The sequence below is a fragment of the Hyaena hyaena genome, unplaced genomic scaffold (genome assembly GCF_003009895.1).
Source record: "Hyaena hyaena isolate Hyena2069 unplaced genomic scaffold, ASM300989v1 scaffold_1, whole genome shotgun sequence".
NCBI classification, from domain to species: Eukaryota; Metazoa; Chordata; class Mammalia; order Carnivora; family Hyaenidae; genus Hyaena; species Hyaena hyaena.
In genome coordinates, this window is record NW_024080633.1 from 11,066,247 (window position 1) to 11,091,282 (window position 25,036).

Here is a 25,036-nt window from a genome sequence, read left to right on the forward strand (position 1 = left end):
GGCCATGAGTCAGTTTGAGAAAAGTTTTTCTTTTTTTTTTTTGTTATTTATTTCTGAGAGAAACAGCATGAGCAGGGGAGGGTCAGAGAGAGAGGGAGACACAGAATCTGAAACAGGCTCCAGGCTCTGAGCTGTCAGCACAGAGCCCGACACGGGGCTCGAACCCACGAACTGTGAGACCGGGACCTGAGCCGAAGTCGGATGCTTAACCAACTGAGCCACCCAGGCGCCCCTCTTAATTTACCCAAGCTGCTGACAGGGATGGAGCCCTGAATTATTTTAGGTTCACTTACTTGAGAGAGAGGAGAATCCCAATGGGCTCTGTGCTGTCACTGGTGCTGATGAGATCATGAGATCTTGAGCTGAAATCAAGAGTCAGATGCTTAACCAACTAAGTCACTCAGGTGCCCCTGATTATTTTAATTAGAACAAAATCAGGGGCACCTGGGTGGCTCAGTCGGTTAAGCGTCCAGCTTCCGCTCAGGTCATGATCTCACGATTCGTGGGTTGAAGCCCCACATCGGGCTCTGTGCTGACAGCTCAGATCCTGGATCCTGCTTCGGATTCTGTGTCTCCCTCTCTCTCTGACCCTCCCCTGCTCACACTGTCTCTCTTTCTCTCTCTCTCTCAAAAATAAATAAAAAACATTTTAAAATTATTTTAAAAAGAATAAAATCAGACTTATTCATGTTCTCCTAATGCTTGTCAAATTCCAAAATGTAGACACAACAAATCCATGTTCTTGGAAATCACCAAAAAATGTGCCCTAGGCAGCTGAAGTTTTAAAGGAGCTTTATGCAAATCACCAGCTGGGACACAGTACCTAAGAGCCAGGGGGCTGCGCTCAGAACCCTGGCCATGGCCATGCGCGAATCCCAGGCCTAGGCTGCCTGTCCTTACATCATGGCCTGTGACTTGCCCGAGGCAGGTCTTGGGTGCCTGCATCTAGGCAGGTAGTGCTGGTATGTGCAGGTAGGCCGGTGTGTGGTGCCAGCGCCCACGTCCAGTTTCCTGTGACGACACCAAAATTCTGCGTTTCTATCATTATGGGTTGCTGGGAGGCAGGAAAGAGTAGCCAAAGGTGGTGCTGCGATGCACTCTTATCCGGAAGCTTCAGGTGTAAGAGCTGAGGAGGGAGCAGAACTCATAAGAACCTCTGCCGTAAGTACCCAGACCACCGAGAGTGAAAACAGATCAAAGAAGACCTTCAGGCTCAGTTTCCCCATTTGTAAAACTGGCCTGATAGCTGCCACAGCTCCGTCATGGTCTGCACACTCCGGCCCTGTGTGTAAAAGTCCAGAGTGCGACGTCCATGGTCCAGAGTGACTGTTAGTACTCGGTCTGGAGCTGAGGACTGGCTGAGACCCGCGGAGGGGACATGCAAGCGAGGAGACCTCCTTTCCCCCGAAATGCTCCTTCCCCTAGAGGATCGGGGTGTTTCCCCATCTCCATGGCGCATGTGAGCTTCTGCGTGCACTTCCCAGCAGGATCAGGCTCTAAGGAATGATGTGGGCAGAACCGCTACCAGTCACACAGCTGATGAGGGAGCGTGAGGCCACCAGGTGGGGGACATTCCTGGGACACTCCGCGCTGACCAAGAACAAACGAAAAAGAGAGAAAACCACATGACTGACTGATAGTCCTCACAATCATGCAGGACAGGAGTCTCCTTCGGTTTACAAGTGTCTTGGCAAATTAAGGGGGCGGCAGTCGTATCCACAGCCTAATCCAGAAACCTATAGACTCAGCTTCCTGGAGCCTGACTGTCGCCCTCCCCACAGCGATGTGAGGACACAGGCTGGAAGGAAATGGCGGGTAAAAATGTTTCTTTATAACCTGCAGCCCGTTGACAAATATTTAAGGCAAATACAAGGAAAACATTTCCCCAAGGACGCCCCTCCTGTCAGAATGTTAATGCCTTACTAGAAAGAAAACAACGTTAGCTTGATAACAGCTAGGCCTCCCATATCTCATGAGTCTTCTTTAACGTATGAAAATTCCTTTGGGAACTTCCTCTTGCTTGACTTTATCTCCCCCAACTCCATACTGTATAAACATTCACCCCCCTCACACTTAGAACGCAGCTGCTTGTGCTGGTCCTGTCTGCCCGCTTTAATAAAATCACTTTTTGGCACCAAAGATGTCTTCAAGAATTCTTTCTCGGCCGACAGCTCTGAACTCTACATTCACTCCAAAACCTCATCACACTCACTGCTTCTCAGGCACAGCATAGGAAGATGTGAGATCTTCGTTTCAAACATGGAAAGGACAATAAACAAACAAACAAATACATAAATAAATAAAAATAAAAAAATTTAAAAAGGGGCGCCTGGGTAGCTCAGTCGGTTAAGCATCCGACTTCGGCTCAGGTCATGATCTCGCGGTTCGTGGGTTCGAGCCCTGCGTCAGGCTCTGTGCTGACTGCCAGCTCAGAGCCTGGAGCCTGTTTCAGAGTCTGTGACTCTCTCTCTCTGACCCTCCCCTGCTCACACTGTCTCTCTCTGTCTCTCTCTCTCTCTCTCTCCTAGGGAAAAAAAAAAAAACATTAAAAAAAAAAGTGAAGACCCTGAAATTAAGTCCTCCATTAAGAGCAGCCTCGGGCTGCACGTAGCCCAGTTCCAGGAAACGCTTCAGCTGAAGCCACCCTCGGACCACCCTCGGATCAGCCAATCAAAAGAAACGTGTAACATTCCTGTGGTCTGAGTCAGGGCTGGGAAGTGCAAGGTAGTTACTCTGTACAAAGTAGCCAATCACTCACTGCTTGCCCGAACCCCACGTAGGCCCTTTGAGCTCACCTTATAATTGGTCATTTTCAAAGGATTCTCAAAGGTCATGATTGGGACCCACCAAAAGTAACAGACGCCTCACAGAAACTGAATAGTCAAAACTATAACCATGGGTGATGTACAATTATGACTGGTGCTTATGTGATGATGCAAAACGTACAGCGTGTGCACTGTAACACCCCCGTCCCTGACCCCATAAAAACCCTGCTCGCCATTGTTCGGGGCTTCACCCTGCTGCCGCTGCGCTGGTAGACGGGTGAGCCCCTGCTCGAGCTTGTAATAAAGACCCTTATGTACTTGCATCGGTGATGGCTCCTTAGGCGTCTCAGGGGACTCACGATTCGGGCACAACAAAAGGTGCAGAGAAACACTGACTTGTCTACGACCACACCCCAGACAACCACCCATTAATATTTCACTGCACATCTTTCAGGCTATCTCCTTTGCAAATACTTTTTTAATACATTTTTTAAGTTTATTTCTTTTGAAAGAGAGAGAATCCCAGGCAGGCTCCACACTGTCAGCGCAGAGCCCAACGCGGGGCTCAAACTTACCAACTGTGAGATTACTGATGGGGTTGTGGAGTGGTGGGGGACCAGAGGTGATGGCCAAGAAAGAATTCATGAGCTGTCTTTGGTACAAAAAGGTGATTTTATTAAAGCACTAGAACAGGACCTGCGGGCAGAAAGAGCTGCCCAGGCGGGGCACCTGGGGGACTCAGTCGGTTAAGCATTCAACTTCGGCTCAGGTCATGATCTCACAGTTTGTGGGTTCAAGCCCCACTTCGGGCTCTGTGCTGACAGCTCAGAGCCTGGAGCCTGATTTGGAGTCTGTGTCTCCCTCTCTCTATGCCCTCCCCCCACATACCCTCTGTGTCTCTGTATCTGTCTCTCTCTCTCTCTCGCTCTCGCTCTCGCTCTCTCTTTATTAAAAAAATCTGCCTGGGATTCGGAGGAGTGACTGATCATACAGTTGAGAGTTTGGGGAGGTAAAGGCAAGGGGAAGTTTCCAAAGGGATTTTCATCTACTAAAGAAGACTCACAGGACACTGGAGGCCTAGCTATTGTCAAGTTAAGGTTGTTTTCTCCTCTAGCAAAGCATTAACATCAAGATAGTAGAGTTCCTGGAGAAATGTTATACTCTGCCTGGCTCAAATAGGTGTCAATGGGCTGCAGGTTATAAGGAAATTTATTTTATCTGCCATTTCCTTCTGTCTTTGTTTCCCCACATCAGTCAAGACCTGAGTCACATCAAGAGTCTGGGCCACCCAGGTGTCTCCTTTAAATCCGTTTTAATTGCATCAGGAGGTTGGCCAGCCCCTGTTCCGAGCAGAGAGGTCCTTCCCCGTGGCTTTCCCTTGCACCTTCAAGGACTACAGACTTATCTTTATTGCCTCTGGATAAATTTCACATAGCAAAATTGCTGGATCAGGACCACGCATACATTATTTTTTGCTTTTTAGTTTTTGGCCTGATAGGGTCCTTACCAAGTGAAAATTCAGGTGTGCAGTAGAAGTGCTATGAGCCAAACCCAGCAATCTCACTGCTGAGCTCCGTAGTCAGGGGGTCTTCAGCTCCTTTATGAAATCCTGGGATTCTAGGATACAGAATATTAAAAATATGTTTATTACAGGAAACCATCAAAATCCTAAAGGAGAACACAGGCAGCAATCTCTTTGACCTCGGCCACAGCAACTTCTTACTAGGTAATCTCCTGAGGCAAGGGAAATAAAAGTAAACATGAACTGTTTGGACCTCATCAAGATAAAAAGCTTCTGCACAGCAATGGAAACAATCAACAAAACTATAAGGCAGCCTAGGGAATGGGAGAAAATATTTGCAAATGACATTTCTGATAAAGGGTTAGTATCCAAAACCTATACCCCCCAAAAAACAAGTAATCCAGTTAAGAAATGGGCAGAAGACATGAATAGACATTTTCCCAAAGAAGACATTCTGATGGCTAACAGATGCATGAAAAGATGCTCAATATCACTCATCATCGGGGAGATACAAATCAAAACCACAAGGAGATACCACCTCACACCTGTCAGAATGGCTCAAATTAACAACACAGGAAACAACAGGTGTTGGTGAGGATCTGGAGAAACGGGGACCCTTTTGCACGATTGGTGGGAATGCAAACTGGTGCAGCCACTCTGGAGAACAGTATGGAGGTTCCTCAAAAAAGTTAAAAATAGAACTATCTCACAATCCAGCAATGGCACTACTAGGTATTTACTCGAAGGATTTAAAAAAATACAGATTTGAGGGGGCACATGTACCCTAATATTTACAGCAGCATTATCTACAATAAGCAAACTATGGAATGAGCCCAAATGTCTACCGACTGATGAATGGATAAAGATGCGGTGTATACACAATGGAACATTACTCAACCATCAAAAAGAATGAAATCTTGCTATTTGCGAACACGTGGATGGAGCTAGAATGTATTATGCTAAGTGAAATAAATCAATCAGAAGACACATACCATACGATTTCACTCACGTGTGGAGTTTAGGAAGCAAAACAGATGAACATAGGGGAAGGGGGAAAAAGAGAGGGAAACAAACCATAGGCAACTCTAACCGATAGAAAACAGGCTGAGGGTTGGTGGAGGGAGGTGGGTGGGAGGTGGGCTAGATGGGTGATGGGCATTAAGGAGGACACTTGCTTTGAGGGCACTGACTGGGTGTCGTATGTAAGTGATAAACCACAGAATTTTACTGCTGAAACCAATATTGCACTATATGTTAACTAACTAGAATTTAAATTTAAAAATTGAAGAAAATAAGCATGTTTATTTGATGGATTCAAGGGTTAAGTCTTGATCGAATCATCTTTTATTGCTTTACTCAGGAAATTCTCTTTTTTCTAAGTTTATTTATTTATTCTGAGAGTGAGCAGGAGCAGGGGAGGGGCAGAGAGAGTGGGAGAGAGAATCCCAAGCAGGCTCCGTACTGTCAGCTCAGACACGGGGCTGGATCCCATGAAGCATGAGATCGTGACCTGAGCCAAAACCAAGAGTTGGATGCTCAGCTGACCGAGCCCCCCAGGTTGCCCAACTCAGGGAATTCTTGAGAAGAATTGGCTTTTATTTATTTCTTCTCTCTCTCTCTTTTTTTACCTTGAGCACGTGGTGGTATGGAATATAATTACTGCTACAGTTTGGTGGCATAGCTATGATCTGCACTAAGGTGCCAGCAGTTTTACTCCCTATAGGGTTAAATGGTGGCCCCTAAAAAGATCTGTCCATGTCCTACCCTGGAATCTGTGAACGTGACCTTATTTGGAAACAGGGTCTTTGCAGATGCAATTAATTAAGGATCTTGAAATGAAATTGTCCTGGATTATCTAGGTGGGTCCTAAATCCAATGACAGGTAACCCCTCATTGACTGCTATCCCCTTATCAGTTAGAACACTGTCTAGCACTTAGAAGTGGATACATAAATATTTGTTGAATTGAATAATTTTTTAAAAGAATCTGTTGTTCAATTTTACTTTTAATAAGAGACATGGAAATTACGCCACTCCTCACCCATCAGAGATTCAAAAGTTTAATCGTACACTGTGAGCTTAGGGGAGCAGACCCGTCCACCACTACCAGTGGGAAACCAGCCCTGCCTGAGAGCTGCTTTAACAATACTTATCAAAATACTGAATGCGGATGTCCTTCAACTCAGCAAGTCTATTTCCTAGAATTTATACCGAACACATATAGAGGCACCTGGGTGGCTCAGTCAGTTAAGTGTCCACTTCAGCTCAGGTCATGATCTCATGTGAGTTGGAGCCCCACGTCGGGCTCTGTGCTGACAGCTCGGAGCTTGGAGCCTCCTTCAGATTCCGTGTTTCCTTCTCTCTCTGCCTCTCTCCCGCTCGCGCTCTCTCTTTCTCTTTCTCTCTCTCAAAAATAAATGAAAATTTAAAAAAATTATACTGAACACATATAAAAGGATGAGTGTCAACTGTGCTCCCACAGTGTCTGGGGTACTTGGAACGGCAGCATTAAGGCAAGAAAATCCCAGCCATCATGAGCCTATGCTATGTATAAGGTTAGTCACTCAAGGCTGCAAACATCCTACCTGCCCACCAGTAGGGAACTGGATGGGGCGATTACGGTGTCCCCACAAAGGGGTGCAGAAGCTCTTCACACACTGCTATAAACCATCCCCCCACACACACACACTGATGAGTGAAACAGCGGAGCACAGGACCAGGTGTACGATGTGCCACACTGTGTAAAAAAGGGGATGTGCATGTTTGTAACAGGCATGTGGCATTTCTGGAAGGACCAATAAACGATCAGTTACGGTGGCTGTCTGGGGCCAGCGTGGGGCCGAAGATCTCTCAATCTTTCAACATCAAACTATGTCAAGTTAGCCAACACCAATTTGCAGTTATTTCTATGTTCTTACAGAGTTCAGGCCCCACACGGGCATTTGAGGCTCATCCTGTTATCAAGATCATGGTCACCTGTGATGTAACATGTTCTTCACTCCAGGCTGTGAGGAAGACACGGTACAACAGAGAGGTTCATATAGCAACTAGTGTTTGAGTAATAATTTGCAAAAGGAGTCCTGAACTCCTTTTCAACCACGCTGCACTATCTGTTCATACCATAATTGTAAATGACCTTGGATGTCTTCAGTGGGAAACAAATGGTGTCTTCAAGTATTTACTCCTGATCCCCTCCCTTGTCCTGTGACACACAGAACAGCCCTGTCTGCTGTCTATAACCTCCTAGGGGTTCCTCCGTCATCTTGGCTTAGCTCTGGAACTTTTGTGTCCCATCCTGTGGTCTGGATGTCCTGCTCCTCTCTCCCTTCTGTTTCTCTGTTCAGGCTCAGCTCTGTTAACCTCTATGTCTTCACAACCACTAGCATTGAAGGAAGGCCCAGGCCCAGAGCCATTCCCTTGGAGGTGTCCTGTGCTCCCTTTCAGAGATCAAGCACAGCCTGGCTCTGTCTGGCACCCCAGGGGATCCATGGCCTTTCTCATTATCCCGAAATAAACCTAATATACAAAATCACTGCCTATTGAATTTCAGCTTTTCCTCCCAGACCCCTGAGCTCTGCCTGCCTGCAAGGAGCATGACAAAGAGGACATTCAGGGGCCTCTGAATTGTGGCAACGGGGGGCCTGGGTTCTCACTGCCCTCAGTGTGTGCATGGGTCCCTTGGGAGAAGCCGACCTGCTTTTTAATCGGAAGTGGAGTAAGGTGCGGGCAGAGAGAAAGTGCATTTCGCTGACCACAGGTGAAGCGGTTCACCTGTGTCTAGGGGAGTAGCGTTGCCCATGCACCTGACTCGCTCTGAACTTGGCCTCAGAACACTCAGCGCATTCTCATGCTGCCTTCCTGGCCCCTGGAGCCCTGTGCTGCTCTCCTGGAATCAGGTAACTATAATCCACAGCGCACCTGGGAATCCAGCCCCAACTTATTTTTTTGAACCTCAGGAGCCTAAAACTAGGACTCTCTCTAGCTTCTGTGTCTGCAAAGATGCTCAGATGTATTTTTTTGTTTTTTTAAACATTTATTTTTGAGAAAGTACAAGTGGGATAGGGGCAGAGAGGTGGGGGAGACGGAGGACAGCAGCTCTCTGACAGCAGAGAGCCTGGGGCTCAAACTCAGGAACCATGAGATCATGATCTGAGCCAAAGTCAGACACTTAACCGACTGAGCCACCCAGGCGCCCCTTTTTAATTTTTTTAAAAGTTTATTTACTTATTTTAGGGGGCACAAGCATGAGTGAGTGGGAAAAGGGCAGGCAGGTGGAGAGAAATAGAGAGAGAGAGAGATTGAGAGTCCCAAGTAGGCTCCACACTGCCAGTGTACAGCCCTACACAGGGCTCGAACTCAAGAACCACGAGATCAGGACCTGAGCCGAAATCAAGAATCAGACACTGAACCAACTGAGCCGCCCAGGCTTAGAATTACCCTCAGAGTATAATTCTTAGAGCTTTTTGATCTATGGCTAACCTCAGTTATGAGCCACCTACCCCTCTGACTGCATTCCCACGGTATGGCCATGATCTACACATGGTCCCCCCAAAGCATCAAATACAGCCCATGGTTAAAAAACAGCATCAACAGTGGGGCTCCTGGCTCACATCAAGGACCTGCAGCTCTTACCCATTTATAGAGACTGTGTTTCCTTGTGTGCTGTTATCTGCTCAAAAGAGGCAGGGAGGCCCGTGGGTGAGCTTTCCACTGGTCCTTCCCAGGCAGGAGACATCAGTGCCCGATGCTCCCCGGTGCTGTGAACATGTACAGCCTACCCCACAAAGCGAACATTTGGGGAGCATCTTTGCTTATGTGGTAAAGTGATAAAATAATTCTCTAGTTCCAAGCATTGGTAGTTGGTCAATGCACTCAATGTTTCTATCCCGTCCCCAAGCACAGCAGCCGAGACAGGGAGACACAGAGTCCAAAGCAGGCTCCAGGCTTTGAGCTGTCAGATGTGGGGCTTGAACCCGTGAACCCTGAGCTCGTGACCTGAACTGAACTCAGATGCTTAACCGACTGAGCCCCCCAGATTCCCCTTCACTAGACCTTTTAATCAAAACCACGGGCTGGAGGAGCGCCTGGGTGGCTCCGTTGGTTAAGTGTCCAACTCTTGATTTCTACTCAGGTCACGATCTCATGGTTTGTGAGTTGGAGTCTCAAACCTGGCTCTATATGTCAGCGTGGAGGCTGTTTGAGATTCTCCCTCTGCTCCCCCCTGCTTCTCCCTGATCGTGTTCTCAAAAATAAATAAATAAATACACTTAAAAAAAAAAAAAAGTATGGGCTGGGCTTGGTACTCCCCTACAGGAAGGACATGGTAATCTTGGCTTTGACTTTGACTAACAGGTGGAACTCGTCACTGTATCCAGCGTTCCCACCGACCAGGTCAGAGCCAGTTGCACCTTGATGCTAGAGCCCAGAGCATCCGGTTTCTCTTCTAGTGGATTCGCGCCTCATTTCTCATCCCTGGCTGAACAGCTGCTCTGTGGCTCGTCTACAAAGCTGAACTCCCTCTCACTGTACCACTTAGGCTAATGTCAGGCTTCCTCCTCACCATAGACCCATTTCTATGTCTCATCTGGTACTTTCTGGGAGGCTGGGGGCCTAAATGACCTAGGAGAATAAAAGATATGGTTTCTACAAACATCTAGAGAGTTGACTGATGCTTCCGCTTCCTCATTGTGCTCATGGCTAAGGGACAAAGCTTCAAACATCACTCTTTAGGCATATGGATTTGAAACCAAAGTGAACACTTTCCATTATGCTATTTTGCATAGTCAAAGCATTGTAAATCTTATAATTTAAAAATAAATTACTCAGGCACTTGGCTGGCTCAGTCGGTTAAGCGTCTTACTTGGTTTCGGCTCAGGTCATGATCTCACAGTTTTGTGGGTTCAAGCCCCATGTCAGGCTCCATGCTGTTAGCTTAGGAGTCACTCTCCCTCCCTCTCTCTGCCCCTCCCCCACTTGTACTGTCTCTGTGTCTCTCAAAATAAATAAAGTTTAAAAAAAGGGGGCACCCAGAGGCGCCTGGGTGGCTGAGTCAGTTAAGATCAGGTCTTAACTTGCAGTCTGTGAATTTGAGCCCTGTGTCTGGCTCTGTGCTGACAGCTCAGAGCCTGGAGCCTGCTTCGGATTCTGTGTCTTCCTCTCTCTGTGTCCCTCCCCCACTTGTGCTCTCTCTCGCTCTCAAAAGTAAATAAATAAACATTACAAATTTAAAAAAAAAATTCGGGGGGGGCACCTGAGTGGTTGAGCATACGACATCAGCTCAGGTCATGATCTTCCAGTTTGTGAGTTTGAGCCCCACGTCTGGCTTGCTGCTGTCAGTGCAGAGCCTGCTTTGGATCTTCTGTTTCCTTTGCTCTCTGTCCTTTCCCCACTCTCACTCTCAAACATGAATAAAACATTAAAAAATTTAAGACTTTTTAAAAATAAATACAATTTAAAAGTAAAAATAAATTACTTAAGGGGTTCCTGGCTGGCTCAGTCAGTAGAGCATGTGACTCTTCGTCTTGGGGTTGTGAGTTGAAGAGATTACTTAGAAAAGAAAAATCTTTAAAAAATCTTAAAAATAGGGGCGCCCGGGTGGCTTAGTCGGTTAAGCGTCCGACTTTCGCTCAGGTCATGATCTCACGGTTCGTGGGTTCGAGCCCCACGTCGGGCTCTGTGCTGACTGCCAGCTCAGAGCCTGGAGCCTGTTTCAGAGTCTGTGTCTCCCTCTCTCTCTGACCCTCCCCTGCTCACGCTGTCTCTCTCTCTCTCCTAGAAATAAATAAAACGTTTAAAAAGAAATAAAAAATAAAAAAATAAAAAATCTTAAAAATAAATAAATGAATAGCTTAAGAACAAAAAAAGGAAAAAAGATAAATAGAACCTAATTTTTTTTTTTTAATGTTACTTATTTGAGGGAGGGAGACAGGATCAGAAGCAGGCTCCACACTGTCAACGTACAGCCTGATGTGGGGCTCAAACTCATGAACCATAACCTGAGCCGAAGTCAGACACTTAACCAACTGAGCCACCCAGTCTCCCCTAGGACCCACTTTTATAATTTTCAGCAAAATCCCTATGTTCTGAATCTTGCTGGCTAATGTCTCGGAAGGTGCTCAGAGATTCCTGAAAGAAGAGTCAGTGTCAGACCAGGAAGGGCACTGTCATCTTACACAGGTGAACTCAAGGGCCACTGGTCAGCTAGGTATGAGTCATCATCACTGTGTTGAGGCCCCCCCTCAGCAAGGCCCAGGCTCATCAGATGAGATCCTAAAACCATGAGGTCAGTTAGGGAAATTTGAGGCCCTTCGAAGAACAGGGAAGGAACTTCTTGCTACAACCTAACCAGCTTCCAATTAAAGCGACAATCACCTTCCGCTCCCCAGGAGGGGAGGAGACAGCCAGGCTGTGGTGGGAGCAACAGATCCCGGTTTCTGAAGAGTTGGTGGTGAGAGCTACGTGACCAGAGGGGTTGCGAGTGGAAGTCTTTATTCCCCTGGAATCTGAAAGCGGAAACAGACCTTGTGTGGGCCCACTGTGTTGGGTCCGATCACATACACCCGGCTCTGTGTGACATGCGTCAGGGACTTCCCCGAACCACTGTGCAGATGCTACTGCTTGCACATAGAATAAGACTCTTCCCTGAAGGTTTCTTGGTGCTGCTGTCCTAAGACAGCAGTGAAATCTCTCAACTCTATTGCCACCCCGGTGGGTGGGGTGGGGGGTAATGAGCAGAGCCCCAGACAGGAAGATTAACCTGAGTCCTAGCTTCTTTGCGCAATTTATTCAGGAGATGGCGTATCTCCTCCACTCCATGTCTCCGATTTTCCTTCTACAAAGCACCAATGCTGTTATTTTTGGCTGTGTAAGCTTGGAGAACTGAAAGTTGCCCAGCTATTGAATGGAAAAACTTTTTGCACAATTCATCCTTATCAAATTCCTAGCTGTTTGACAATTAAAAATTCGGATGGGGGGGCGCCTCGGTGGCTCAGTCGGTTAAGTGTCTGACTTCAGCTCAGGTCCTGATCTCACAGTCCATGGGTTCGATCCCCGCATCAGACTCTGTGCTGACAGCTCAGAGCCTGGAGCTGCTTCAGATTCTGTGTCTCCCTCTCTCTGCCCCTCCCCCGCTTACTCTCTGTGTCTCTTAAAATAAAATAAAGACATAAAAAAAAATCTAGATGGGATGATCTGACAGTAGGGCCCCAGGTGACAGCCTACACCCAACACCAAGCTCCATCCTGTTTCCCCAAAGTGAAATTGTCACCTTGCTGCGGCGATCCCTCTTCCCAGGGACCCAGGCTTGGGACGGGTTGCCTTACCGCCCTTTATCTTCCAATTGCATTTGGGCCCTGCTCTCCTGCCCTGATACAACTACGGCTCAGGAGGTCTGGGGATTTGCCCGAGTAGTTACGCGTGAGCCTGGGTGCCACCCCTCGCTGAGTGAGCGGGCTTGGGGTGAAGGCACAGCTTGCAAATGAGAGTTACGCCCCTGTTTATTTTTCAGACCCTCGAGCATTTAATTCAGACTTAGGTGTCCTGCTACAAAGCGTCCTTTATCAAGTACTTCACAGCGCGGGGTCTCCCTGGCTCACATCACTCGACAGTAAGTGACCTCTTGAGCTCACCTTGCCAGCCGGCCTCTTCCGCAGAGGCCACTGCAGGCATCTGCTCCTCCGAACCAAAGTCAGAAGTGTGTTTGTGCCGGGTGCGGGCGGGGGTTCACTGGCCTCTTCCCTGCCTCCCGCGTTCCAGCATCTAAAGTGCCCCAGGCCCCCAGTCACTGCAGGGTCTCGGACCGGATGCCTCCCTGCACCCGCGTCAGAGCCCGGGGAGGGCGCCCCCCTCCGGCCCCGCCTGGGCGCCCCCCGCCCCCTCCCCCCCCGGCCCCGCCCCTCCGCCGGCCCCCCCCGGCCCCGCCCCCCGGCCCCCGCCCCCCCACTCGCCTGGCCCTCGCGGACCCCCGCCGGGCGGCAGCCTTCCCAGCTTCCTTCCCGCGCCGGCCCCGCCCTCACCTGCGGCCGCTGCGCGGGGCGGGGCCGCCGGGGGATGACAAAGCAGCGGCCCGCGGCGCGGGACCCGCCCCCCGCGCTCGGCGGGTGCGTCGGCCGCCCCGGCGCGGCTGTTATGGAAACCGGCCGGGCGCGCCGACGGCGATAATGGGGCGGCCATGGCCCGGGCCGGCAGCTCCAGCCGCGACGCGGCCGCGGGGCGGCGGGCGGGGGGCGCGGGGCGGCCCGAGCCGTGGGAGCTGTCCCTGGAGGAGGTGCTGAAGGCGTACGAGCAGCCCATCAACGAGGAGCAGGCGTGGGCCGTGTGCTTCCAGGGCTGCCGCGGGCTGCGGGGCGCGCCGGGCGGCGGGCGGCGCATCCGGGACACGGCCGACATCCTCCTGCGCCGCGACGGCTCGGTCAGCGCTCGGCGGGAGCCCGGGGCCGCGGGTGAGGGCCGGCGGGCGCGCGGGGGTGTGGCCGGGCCGCGGGGGGGGGGGGGCGCGCCGGGGGGGCGGGGAGGATGCGCCGCGACCCTCCGCTCTCGCCCCTCCCCTCCCCTCCCTCCTCGTTCTCCGCTGGGCGTGCCCCCTCTCCCTTCCCCCTCCCTTGCTGGACCCGGCACCCCCTTTCCCCACGCCCCTCTCTGCACCCTCCTTTGCTGGAGCCGGCGCCCTCCTACACCCCCCCCCGCGTCCTTTCCCCGCAGGAGCCCCTTCCCCTCCCTTCCTCTGCCGGACGCGGAGGTGCCCTGCTCCCCGGCCTCCCTTCCCTGGAGCCTCCGCCGCGCGTCCCTCGGCGTCAGGGCGGCTGCTGCCGCTGGGCGGCCTGCGTGCGGCTCGGCCTGTTTTCCTCGCGGGAGGAGGATTTTGGCCTTTGCGGCTCTTGGGTGCCTTCAGTAGCCCCAGCGCTGCCTGCCCCCCACTTCTCCCCACCGGGCACCCCCTCCTGCTTCGGGGTGCGCAGCCCTCAGCCTTCGTCTGGTGACTCCTGACGCGGAGCGGCAGACGCCTTAGGCTGGAAAGGGACAGAGGTCTTCTTGGAGCTTTTTTTCCGTGGAGATGAGGGTCTAAGGAGGAGGCTGTGTCTTCCTTGGAATCTGCTGAATTCACCAATTTCCCGGGTTTAACCGCAAGGAGAATGTGTAAAATTTTGGGAACAGCCTGCTCGGTTTTCCTGCTCTTTATCATCCACAAAGAACAAATAACCAACTCCTTGAAAGATACTTGAAGGCTGTTCAAAATAGTGAGTGTAAGTGATTATCAGTCTTTTGCTTAGGAAAAAAAGAATATATTTTCTTCTCTGGAGAACCGGGCTACTGGTCTAGAGCGTATGGTGATTAAAAAAAATATTTTAATGTTCATTTATTTTTGAGAGAGAGCTTGAGCAGGGGAGGGGCACAGAGAGGGGGTCGCAGAATCTGAAGCAGCTCCAGGCTGTCAGCACAGGGCCCGACGTGCAGCTTGAACCCACGAACTGTGGAGACCGTGACCTGAGCCGAAGTCAGATGCTCAACTGACTGAGCCCCCCAGGTGCCCCTAGAGTGTTGGGTGATATTAACCCAAAAGCTAAAAAAAAAAAAAAGCCCCTACCCTGTAGGGAGGAAACACAAAGACCTGCGTCCTGCGGGGCGAGAGCTGGGCCTCTCTAGTCCTGGAGACAGGGAGGGTCTGTTGGACCCGCCCGGGGTCCTTCACTGTATTTCTCCGCGAGGTCTCAGCCCTGTGCCCTGTGCCCTGCGCCTATATCTCTGCCATGAGACGTTTGTAAGTTTCTGTATTTCGTATACAAAGCACCAAGATATTTGACGGGTGAAAACAGTGAGTTGACACTCAAATAGTATCATTCGCATTTTACCAGTGAAGCTGAGGCTCCGGCTTCCCCAAAGCCGCACAGAAAGAGGCAGGACTGGGTTCAGCCTCCTGCCCTTGATGTTTGTGTGCGAGGTCTCTGTGGGTGGGCCTGAGAGTGCTCGCCCAGCCAGGGCGCGGGGGGGGTCTAGACTCTGCATATTCACGAAGAGCTTTCCTCCTGAAGCTGCAGTTTCCTCCAGTGCCCCTGTCCATCCCTGGAGATGACAATATGTGGGGTGCCTGAGTGGCTCAGTTGGCTAAGCAGGTAAGCCTCTGCCTGCGGCTCAAGTCGTGAGCTCATGGTTCCTGGTTCATGGGTTTGAGCCTGGCATCGGGCTCTCTGCTGTCGGTGCAGAGCCCTCTTCAGATCCTCTGTCTCCCTCTCTCTGCCCCTCGCCCGCTCATGCTCTTTCTCTCTCTCAAAAAGTAAATGAACATTAAATTTTTTAATAAAAAAACAATACGACTCAAGATATGGCCACCACAGAGGGGGACAGGACTGCCTGGTCTGACCCTCTGATTTTAAAGATTGGAAAAGTGAGGTAGAGGGTGGTAGCTGGTGTGAGAACTGTGAGTCCAGCTGCACTTCTTCCCGGTCCTCCGGAATGCCCCTTGATGGCTCATCTCGTTGGTTGTCCCCAAGCTCTCTGCAGTTCCCAGGATGTCAGCTCTCACTTCCTGCGGCCTCCACACCCGCAGCCAGGCCGGAAATCCAGGCTGGGGCTTCAAGCTCACTCTTGGCCACTCTGTGGAGACTTACTAGCCCAGGACATCAGGAAGCCCAATGCCACTTTCCATTCCATACAGTCTTTGGTTTCTGCTCATAAACATGCCTCATAAAGGTGGACAAGGGTTATGACTTGTTGCCTCTTTAAAGATAAGGGTAAGTAGATTACCCTGAACTTTCTTTTCAGTCTTGTTGAGCTTTCTTGAATCAGCTGTACCTTTAGACCAACTGCCCTCAAAGATGGCTAACCCAGCATTTCCCTGAGACTTGAGCGAGTGGTGAAGTCACTGATGGATATGTGTTTATTTCTTGCTGTAAATTGCAATTGGGAAAATCAGGATCTTTTAACATTACCTCACTTGGGCCCTCAGTACAAAGTTCTGGTAAATCTAGCATTAAGTAGATGTTTAAAATAACTTTAAAGGAATCAACAAAAATAAACTACATTTGGGGGGATGATTAATGTATGAGCATACCTCTCCCCCCTAACAGCTAAGTGGGGAGCAGATCCTAACCTTTAGCCTGCAGACTTCATAACTGCTTGAAGTACTTTTTAAATTTTTAAATGCGGAAAATGTGTTAAAATGTGAAGTTATTTTTTTTAAGTTTAGTTTATTTATTTTGAGAGAGAGAGAGAGAGAGAGCACACACGGGCTGGGGAGGGTGAGAGAGAATCCTAAGCAGGCTCTCCGTTGTCAGCATGAGATCATGACCTGAGTCTAAACAAAGAGTCAGTTGCTAGATATGGGAAGTTATTTTTCAGAGGCCATTATTAAAACCTCTTGATGGGGAAAAGAATACTTTTTTTTTTTTTTTTTTTTTTTTTAATTGCAGCAAGCAGCTGTCAGGCATCACTGAATGCTTGTGCTGAGCCATTCCCTGAGGCACAGCTGATTCCCTAAATGCAGCTTGGTCAGTGATCCAGTGGCCCTGGAATGCTTTTAGTGGCTCTGATCCACCCGATGCTGTCCTGGGAAGCCCCCCAGGGAGAGTGACTGCTTCCCTACGCCATGAAGAGCACCTGCCTTTGTGGCCTCCCACTGCTCCGGAAAGGCTTCAGGCCACGGGCTCTCCACCAGCACGACTCCCTTGGGCAGGCCAGGCCAAGGTTGGAGTGTGTCTGAGATGCGTGTGAGCTCATCGCCTCCCACCTTCCCCATCTTGTGGATGCTAATTTACACACTGCCCTATTTTTCTGATTTTTTTTTCTTGTCAGTTTTGATACTAAAACTTTTCACCGGCCCCTCCGTCTCAGCTTGGGTCCCTCACGTGACCTGTCCACCAGCCCCCCACCTGCCCCACCAGCCCCCCACCTGCCCCTCCAGCCCCTCTGTGCTTCTTCCTCTTCTGCCTGCAGCTCAGAGGCTGGGTGCCCCCGTTGCCCCCAAAGCATTGGCACCTGCCCCCAGGGTAGGGTCTCAGAGTGGCCACCTCTGCACAGACCCAGGGCCCTCCCAACTCGTCTCATTTTTATCCCTGAAATGGACAGAAATGATTGATAGTCTGTCCTGCATTGGATGCTTGGTGTCCTGTGTCTTGAATTCTATGAGGCTTGGAATTCTTTTTTTTTTTTTAATGTTTTTAAGAAATGTTTATTTCTTGTGAGAGAGATTGCGAACAGGGAGGTGGTGGCAGAGAGAGAGGGAGACAGAATCCCAAGCAGGCTCCATGCTGCCAGCACGGAGCCTGATGTGGGGTCGAACTCAGGAACCATGAGATCAAGACCCCAGCTGAAGTGAAGAATCAGATACCCAACTGACTGAGCCGCTCAGGCACCCTGGGCTGGGAACTCTTTCTTTCCCCTTCAGCCTAGTAGCTAGAGAAACCGCAGTGCTGAGAGCGCAGAGCCCCACCGCTCTGTAAAGTGCTGTGCAGCCAGCACGAGCCTGAGGGGAGGACTACTAAGGACCGGTGAGGCCACAGGAGTACAGAGCCCTGGGCCTGGGTGGTGTGCGTGCACGGGCCCCGCACACACGTGCGCACTGGGCCTGGGTGGTGTGCGTGCACAGGCCCACCGCACACACGCATGCACAGACACATACAACACATGCGCACAGTCACACGACACACACACTTGTAGCAATGCCCCCCCCCTTGTCTCTGCACATGTACGTGGGGCTGCCTGCCCCTGTCGATGTTCTTTCCGGCCTCCTGGCCCGGCGCGTGCGCGGCCTCTCCCAGGAAACGGCGTGGGACCGTGGCCACTGGGAACGGCTCTGGGCCGCTGGCCTGGGAGATGCCCCTAGTCCTCCAGCTTCGGACGTTCCAGCTGGGCTCTATGGGCCTCACTGGGGTGGGTCCCCCTGAGTGACTGAGGACTGTCTCTTTAGCTTGCCTGTATTTTTTAAATTATTTTTTAATGTTTATTTTTGAGAGAGAGCACGCGTGTGTGTGCACACGTGACTAGGGGAAGGGCAGAGAGCGGGAGACCCAGGATCCTAACAGGCTCCAAGCTGTTGGCGCAGAACCCGACTCAGGGCCGAACCCACGAACTGCAAGGTCATGACCTGAGCCAAAGCTGGGTGCTGAACTAGCTGAGCCCCCCAGGCGCCCTGTTACCTGTATTGTTTAAAACGGCTCCTCACACAGATGAATGTGGATGAGTGAATGGTACCGTCCGGTGACGCTGGCCCCTGACGTGCTGGGTGGATGTGAGAGCTGGTTGGAAAAATGAAATCCTCCTTCCCTCGTCACAAATCTCGTGGTCAGAATAATTTGGGCTGAAACTCTCTGTCAGGTCCTGCCTATATGACTTCTCTTCCGGATCCTTCTCCGCACCAGTGCTGCCTGTGCGGCCCACCCTGCTGTCACACTGGACCCTTGGCATCCGGGGACTCTTTATGAGGGTCACCCAGGCAAGACGAGGTGTAGAGATGAAGCGCAGCCACCCAGGGACAGGCGGCCCTTTGCTTTACAATCCAGGGTGTCACGCCTGACGCTCTTAGGCTCTTGCGGGAACATGCTTGCTGTGCTATGCTGAGCTCGCTGATGTTTATGCCCCGACGCTGTTCTGATCCCCATTGCACAGATGAGAAAACTAGTTCACAAAGCAACCATCTGGTCACCCAGTGGGGGAAGGGGGACAGGACCGGGAGTGACTCCAGCCTGACCTTGGGAAGTTACCCCCGGTCTGTGCAGGGGCGGGTGGAGAACGGCAGCACCTACCTTACGGGCTGTGCTAAGCCTTGGGCCAGGCTGGGCATGGGGAAGCACTGGGCGCCCCAGGCGTGGCCATGCAGCTCCTGCTTCTGAATGCACCTCACCCAGACCCATCCCGGAGACAGCCGGCCAGGTGCACGTGAGTGTGCCTTCATGGATATTTAGGTCGTAGTGCTCGGAACAGGAAGGGGCTCTGTAGAGTGCACCTGGCCAGGGCCCCCCATGTGCGTTTCTTGGTGACGTAAAACATTGTCCTTGCATGTGGTGACGTTCCTGGCCTCTCCTTGTGGGGGAGGGTGCGAGCACTGGGAAAGACACCCGCCTGTGTGTGCTGTGTAAGCCAGGTGTCTGTAGACAGCATTCCTGACCTCTGAGCAGAGATTCCCTCACAGGAGGCATCCCCCAACGAGCCATGTCCTCTGTCTGTGAGACCGCTGGTGCCTGGGGCTGGCGATCGCAGACGGCCAGGGTAAGCTCAGCCTGCGAGGCCGCTTTGGCCGGCCCCGTGCCTACCTGGCTGTTTGCAGGCTCTGCCCTGTGCTTTTAGGAGAGGCTGAAGCTGTCAAGAAGGTGTCCTTGGGGTCCCTGTGCACCCTAAAGATTGGCTCATTGAGACACCTTCAGGGCCCTGGTCACCTCCAATCCACCCCCACCACCCAGGTCTTCACAAAGAAGGGGCTCTCTGTCCCCTGTGATGGAATCAACTGTCTTCTCAATTGGGCACCGGGGGTGACCTGTGGGGGCCGGAAGTGTTTGAGTGGCTGCCACAAAGGAAAGATTGTGGTACCGGTTGGTCTGGTCCTGGGATGTGGCCATTTAAACAAATATGCCAGTGAGTGTCAGCTGCGGGAAGGCGCTAGGGTTTCGCTCTGATCCTCTTAGGCCTCTCAGAGGGAGTTTGGCCTCCAGTAAGCACCCGGTCCAGGAGGAAACTTGGCTGGAAATGGCAGCCCAGTAATTAATTAGGCAGATCAGCCTGTGCGGAGGCCAGCGCTCCTGTCTGTCCAGCTCCGCCTGGAATCCCCCGGTTCAGTGTCTCCTCGAGGGCAGCGGGCAGAATCGTTTTCGAGCAGGGCGTAAGGGGCCTCTTGGGCTACAGTAAACAAGTTACACAGCTCACTGCTCAAAACAGCTCAGATTTATTCTGTTACAGTCGGAGAGTCAGAAATCCAGGATCATTTCTTTGCCTTAAGGTCAGCTGATTAGCAACCTTACTCCCAAATACTACCCCAGTCCCCTTGCGATGTGACATGACACGTCCACAGGTCCTGGGGAGTGGACTGTGGACAGGTTGGGGGCCCTTATTTGGCCCACCAAGGAGGGGGAAAGTCACGTGGGTAGAATGGTCACTGTTCTGCCACCTGGATTCCATCATCAGGGACATCAGAACACGGCTTCTGGAATTATGTTCCATCTGATGCTTTACAGGGACTGTTCTCACTTGAGTCCGATGGTGGCTGAGTTAGACACGGATCCTCAGATTGCTAGGTCCCACCCCGATGAACCTGATACTGCCTGGGTCTGGAGTGACCCTAAGATCTGCATTTCCAACGAGTTCCCCGAGCTTCTGATGCCGCTGGTTCCACGACCCCCTCGCTCTGTGACCACCAGTCAGCTGTGTGTGGCTTCCCCAGGCCACACCCCAGGAGAGTGTGGAACACTCCGCTGGAACACCCCCAGGGCCGAGACTCCTTCCATTCACGGGACTGGGATGGTCGTGGGAGGGGACAACTCACGATCTGGGTGTTGGCTGCAGAGTCAGGCGAGCCGAGGATTGGATCTCAGCCAGGTGACCTTGGCCAAGCTCCGCACCCTTCCTGGGCTCCACAGTGGGGTGACAGGGAAGACTACGTGGGGTGATCCCTGAAGAGCATTCAGGGAGTTCAAGTGAGCCATCCTTAGCCAGGCGGGGAGAATGTACTGTGCTCTTTCAAGGCTGCTCCCTGCGTGCCGTGACCCCCAGTGGGGCCTTCCGGGCCGTCCCCGATATCCCCCGGACACTGGCAGGCACTGGGTGCGGAAGCTCTGCAGGAGCTGACCTTTCCCTCACCGGAGCTGTGTGAAAATGCAGAGGGTTAACTGGGCCCTTATTGCTTGGGTTGTGGGAGTTCTCTGGCCAACGCACATTTCCCCGACCCGGGTCTTTCTCAGAATTGATCCCGGTGATGTTGGTCCTGGGTTTGCCTGCTGGGCGAGGAAACCACACCCTGTGGTGTGAGTTCATGGAGAAGCAGGTTGATGTCGCCAGAACCTGTCGAGGTGGGCACTGGCGGAAGTGAGTTGGAGGCGGAAGAACACACCACACGCACCAGGGAGCCTTTGCCCTACAGAGCTCACTGTTTGCTAAGCAAACACACAACTTCCCAGTTTTGAGCAGGCATTTTCCTCTGAGCTTTACGTTTGCCACGAGCTTGTTTCTAGATACCAATGCTTGATCTGAGGCATGACTTAAAGTTTAAAAATGTGTTTCTTTACAATGGAACAAGCATTTACGAAAGCACATACTAGTGTTTGTACTAAAAACACTACTTTTTTTTTTTTAAGATTTTATTTTTAAGTAATCTCCATACCCAACATGGGGCTTGAACTTACGATGCTGAGATCAAGCGTCGAACGCTCCACTGACAGCCAGCCTGTTTTTGTTTAGTCTTTACAATCACCTGTGTGGCAGGTGATAGCAGCTTCGTAGAGGGACCCTAAGGAGGCTCAGAGAAAGCCAGGGACTTGCTCCGGGACACACATTCCATGTCTGTTTGCTCCAGACCGCGAGCTCCTGTCCCTGATTGTGAGAGCACGGCAGGTGCTGCACCCCCACTCCCTCTCACACATGCACAGAAATTAATTTCTGAACACCATAGACCACGATCCAAAATCAGAAAGTGTGACGGGAACGCGGTTGGAGTCTCCTGCCAGCCTTCTCACAGTAGGAGAAACCTCAGATACACGTTTCACGTGTCCACCAGCATGTGGGTAAATACACCCCCTTCCCAACCCAGGCGGCGGCCCTCTGCTCTTCCCCTTAACTGAGGGCTCCGACTGTCTCCTAACCAAAGACAGCCCCTCCGTTTTGGTGGCTGTCCAGTGGCCCCTTATGTGGACATCTCATATCCTTAGGGGATCTTCGCTGGTCCAGGGACTGACTGTTAGGAAGGCGCTGGGCACCTGAGCAGACCTGCTGAATCAAGGCTTGTACTTGTATTTATTTATCTATTTATTAAAATGTTTTCAATGTTTATTTTTGAGAGCAACAGAATGCAAGTGGAGGAAGGGCAGAGAGGAAGGGAGACACAGAATCCAAAGCAGGCTCCAGACACGGGGCTCAACTCCTGAACCTCCACATCATGACCTGAGCCGAAGTCGGACACTCAACCCGTTGAGCCACCCAGATGCCCCAATTATTATTTTTTATTTTGAGAGAGAGAGCATGTGAGTGGGAGAGGGCAGAGAGAGAGATTCATCTTAAGCAGGTTTCACGCTCAGCTCCAAACCCGATGAGGGGCTCAGTCCCACGACCCCGGGATCGTGACCTGAGCCAAAACCAAGAGTCAGCTGCTCAACTGACTGAGCCACACAAGCGCCTCAGGGGTGTAGTTTGGGGAGATGTTGCAGGTAGCCTTCGGATTGTTGCCCTTTCCCACCAGCGCTGAGTGTGGGCCCTGCAAGGGGCTCGGTCTACCCACCATGCTACATGGGGTACTGAGGGCCCAGCCTGAGATCTGGAAAAGCAGGAGCCCCCTGCTTGAACTTGGACCCTGCCCTTTGTAGAGTCTGCATTCATTGTCCGTAATTCAGAACCTGGGGGGGGGGGGGCAGCCTGGGGGTGCCTAGTGTAGCTGACGCTTTGGCTGGCCTCCCCCCGACCTCCACATGTGTGCGGCCTCCTTCTGGGGGAATCATCTCTTCCATGGCCACCCCCCGTCCTGACCCCAAACCTAAAGAGAGTCACAGGCAGGATGCCCTTGGTCTGGACCTGGCCAGGAGGTCCTGGAGGTCACAGTGATGCCGTGCACACCCTCACGGGATAGTGTGCCCTCGGAAGTGTCTGCATCTCTTACCTCACCTGTTCTCTGAGGTGACCCTGTGGGTTCGGTTGGGCAGGAATCGTCTCCATCTGTAGGTAAGGAAATGAGGTCAGAGAGGCAAGGCCCTCAATGGCATAACCATAGGTAGGAGTCTGGGCTGAACCACTCTCCTCCTTCCCAAGCTCCCACCTGGGGGGGGGGGGGGCGGGGGCGAGGCTGTGCTGCCACTCGGCCCACCTGCTGGGCGGGGGAACACTCTGTCCGGGAACTCCGGCCGCAGAGTCCTCCCAGACTTCTCTCCTCCAGATCGTCTTTCATCTTCTACTATGACACACGGTCGTTTCCAAGAAAACTCCCTAGCGTTTCGATTTCTCCTCGATTGTCACTTTATACACAAGAAATCGCAGTGACTTTTCTTGCGCGCATCTCGGTGAGGGTGCCTTTCCGTGCAGGGAGAGGGAAGCGCCCGGCAGAGGGGCACCGCCCTGGCCGCTGTGGCGCACACGCTGCGCGTCCTGGGGGCAGCCCCACCTCATCCTGACGCTGCTGGGCCTGCTGAGAGCGCTCCGGTCCCAGCCGCCTCCATTGCTTCTGTCTGGGTCTCTGCTTTCCCTCCAAGACAGTTTTTTTAATGTTTATTATTATTATTATTATTTTTTAATGTTTTATTTATTTCTAGGAGAGAGAGAGAGAGAGACAGCGTGAGCAGGGGAGGGTCAGAGAGAGAGGGAGTCACAGACTGAAACAGGCTCCAGGCTCCGAGCTGGCAGTCAGCACAGAGCCCGACGCGGGGCTCGAACCCACAAACCGCGAGATCATGACCCAAGGGAAAGTCGGACGCTTAACCGACTAAGCCACCCAGGCGCCCCTAATGTTTATTATTTTTGAGACGGGCCAGGAGGGGCAGGAAGAGAAGGAGACAGAATCCCAAGCAGGCTCCATGCTCTGTCAGCACAGCCCAGTGTGGGGCTCGAACCCACGAATTGTGAGATCATGACCTGAGGCAAAACCAAGAGTCAGATGCGTAACTGACCGAGCCCGCCAGGGGCCCCAAAACAGTTTTTAAAATAAGTAAAAGGTGGGGCACCTTGGGAGCTCAGTCAGTTAGATTTCTGACTTCAGCTCAGGTCGTGATCTCACGGTTGGTGAGTTCGAGCCCCACGTTGGGCTCTGTGCTGACAGCTCAGAGCCTGGAGCTGCTTCGGATTCTGTGTCTCCCTCTCTGCTCCTCCCCTGCTCACACTCTCTCTCTCTCTCTCAAAAATAAATAAATATTAATAAAATAAAATAAGCAAAAGGTGGTTTGCACAATGCTATGTGATCAGCTTGGTAACAAAATTACTTTTCTCCGTGAACTTATATTTGGGTGTTCTGGGTGGGCAGTGCTTGGCGGGGGGCGGGAGGGGGCTGTCATTTTTTAGCTGTGTGGTTTTGTGTAATTTTCTCAATCTGCCTGAGTCTCAGTTTCCTCATCTATAAGGAGAGAGTCAGGGCATTAACCTGCAAGATGTGACTGTGGATTGAAGCCGTAATACATCATTTCTTAGCTGCCCTGAACCTCCCAAGGAGACTGCTTTCTCATCAAAACCCAAAGACTCCCCAAGTCCTTACAACTTAAAATACAAGTAGATTACTGAACACTTATTTTTGTTAACATATGGACAATTTAAACCAGGACGTAGACATTAGAATTATTCCAACGAGAAGGCTCCCCAGTGACCAGAGGGCTGCATGGTGTTCAGTCTGTAAAGGGCACTGAAGGGCTGGCTGACCCCTCCCCTTCTTGGCCCTCAGGAGAACTCAGGGCCCTGGCCTCTTCCAGGGAGCACCTTTGTTCTGAGTCTGATTCCTTCTACTTTCCATTGCCTCCATCCAGTCCCAGCTACAAACGGACATTGAGCTCCGAAACACAGGCCACAGTCTACTGCTCGCTGCTTACTTTGAACTCCATTGATGCTGGAGTGGATTGTTTTCCATTATTTTAATGGATCAGCTCAAC

At 51.5% G+C, this 25,036-nt stretch overlaps 1 protein-coding gene and 1 long non-coding RNA gene across 3 annotated transcripts in view; one reads left to right on the forward strand and one right to left on the reverse strand.

The window, feature by feature from the left end:
- Nucleotides 1-649: 649 nt before the first annotated feature.
- LOC120227951 lies at nt 650-12,998 on the reverse strand. The gene is made up of 4 exons (XR_005527376.1): nt 12,914-12,998; nt 11,658-11,788; nt 4,273-4,382; nt 650-1,590 (listed from the first exon to the last, which is right to left on the reverse strand). It is a non-coding gene; the product is annotated as an uncharacterized LOC120227951 (long non-coding RNA).
- Nucleotides 12,999-13,353: 355 nt separating this feature from the next.
- The window catches only part of SPIRE2 (spire type actin nucleation factor 2), a 35,788-nt gene continuing 24,105 nt past the window's right edge, over nt 13,354-25,036 (forward strand). Inside the window, exon 1 of one of the 2 annotated variants that reach the window (XM_039226000.1) lies at nt 13,354-13,726. In XM_039226000.1, coding sequence (XP_039081931.1) covers nt 13,456-13,726 — 271 coding nt within the window. In that variant the 5' untranslated portion in view covers nt 13,354-13,455. The remainder of the gene's footprint in view (nt 13,727-25,036) is intronic. The other variant, XM_039225990.1, reaches the window with a different exon arrangement.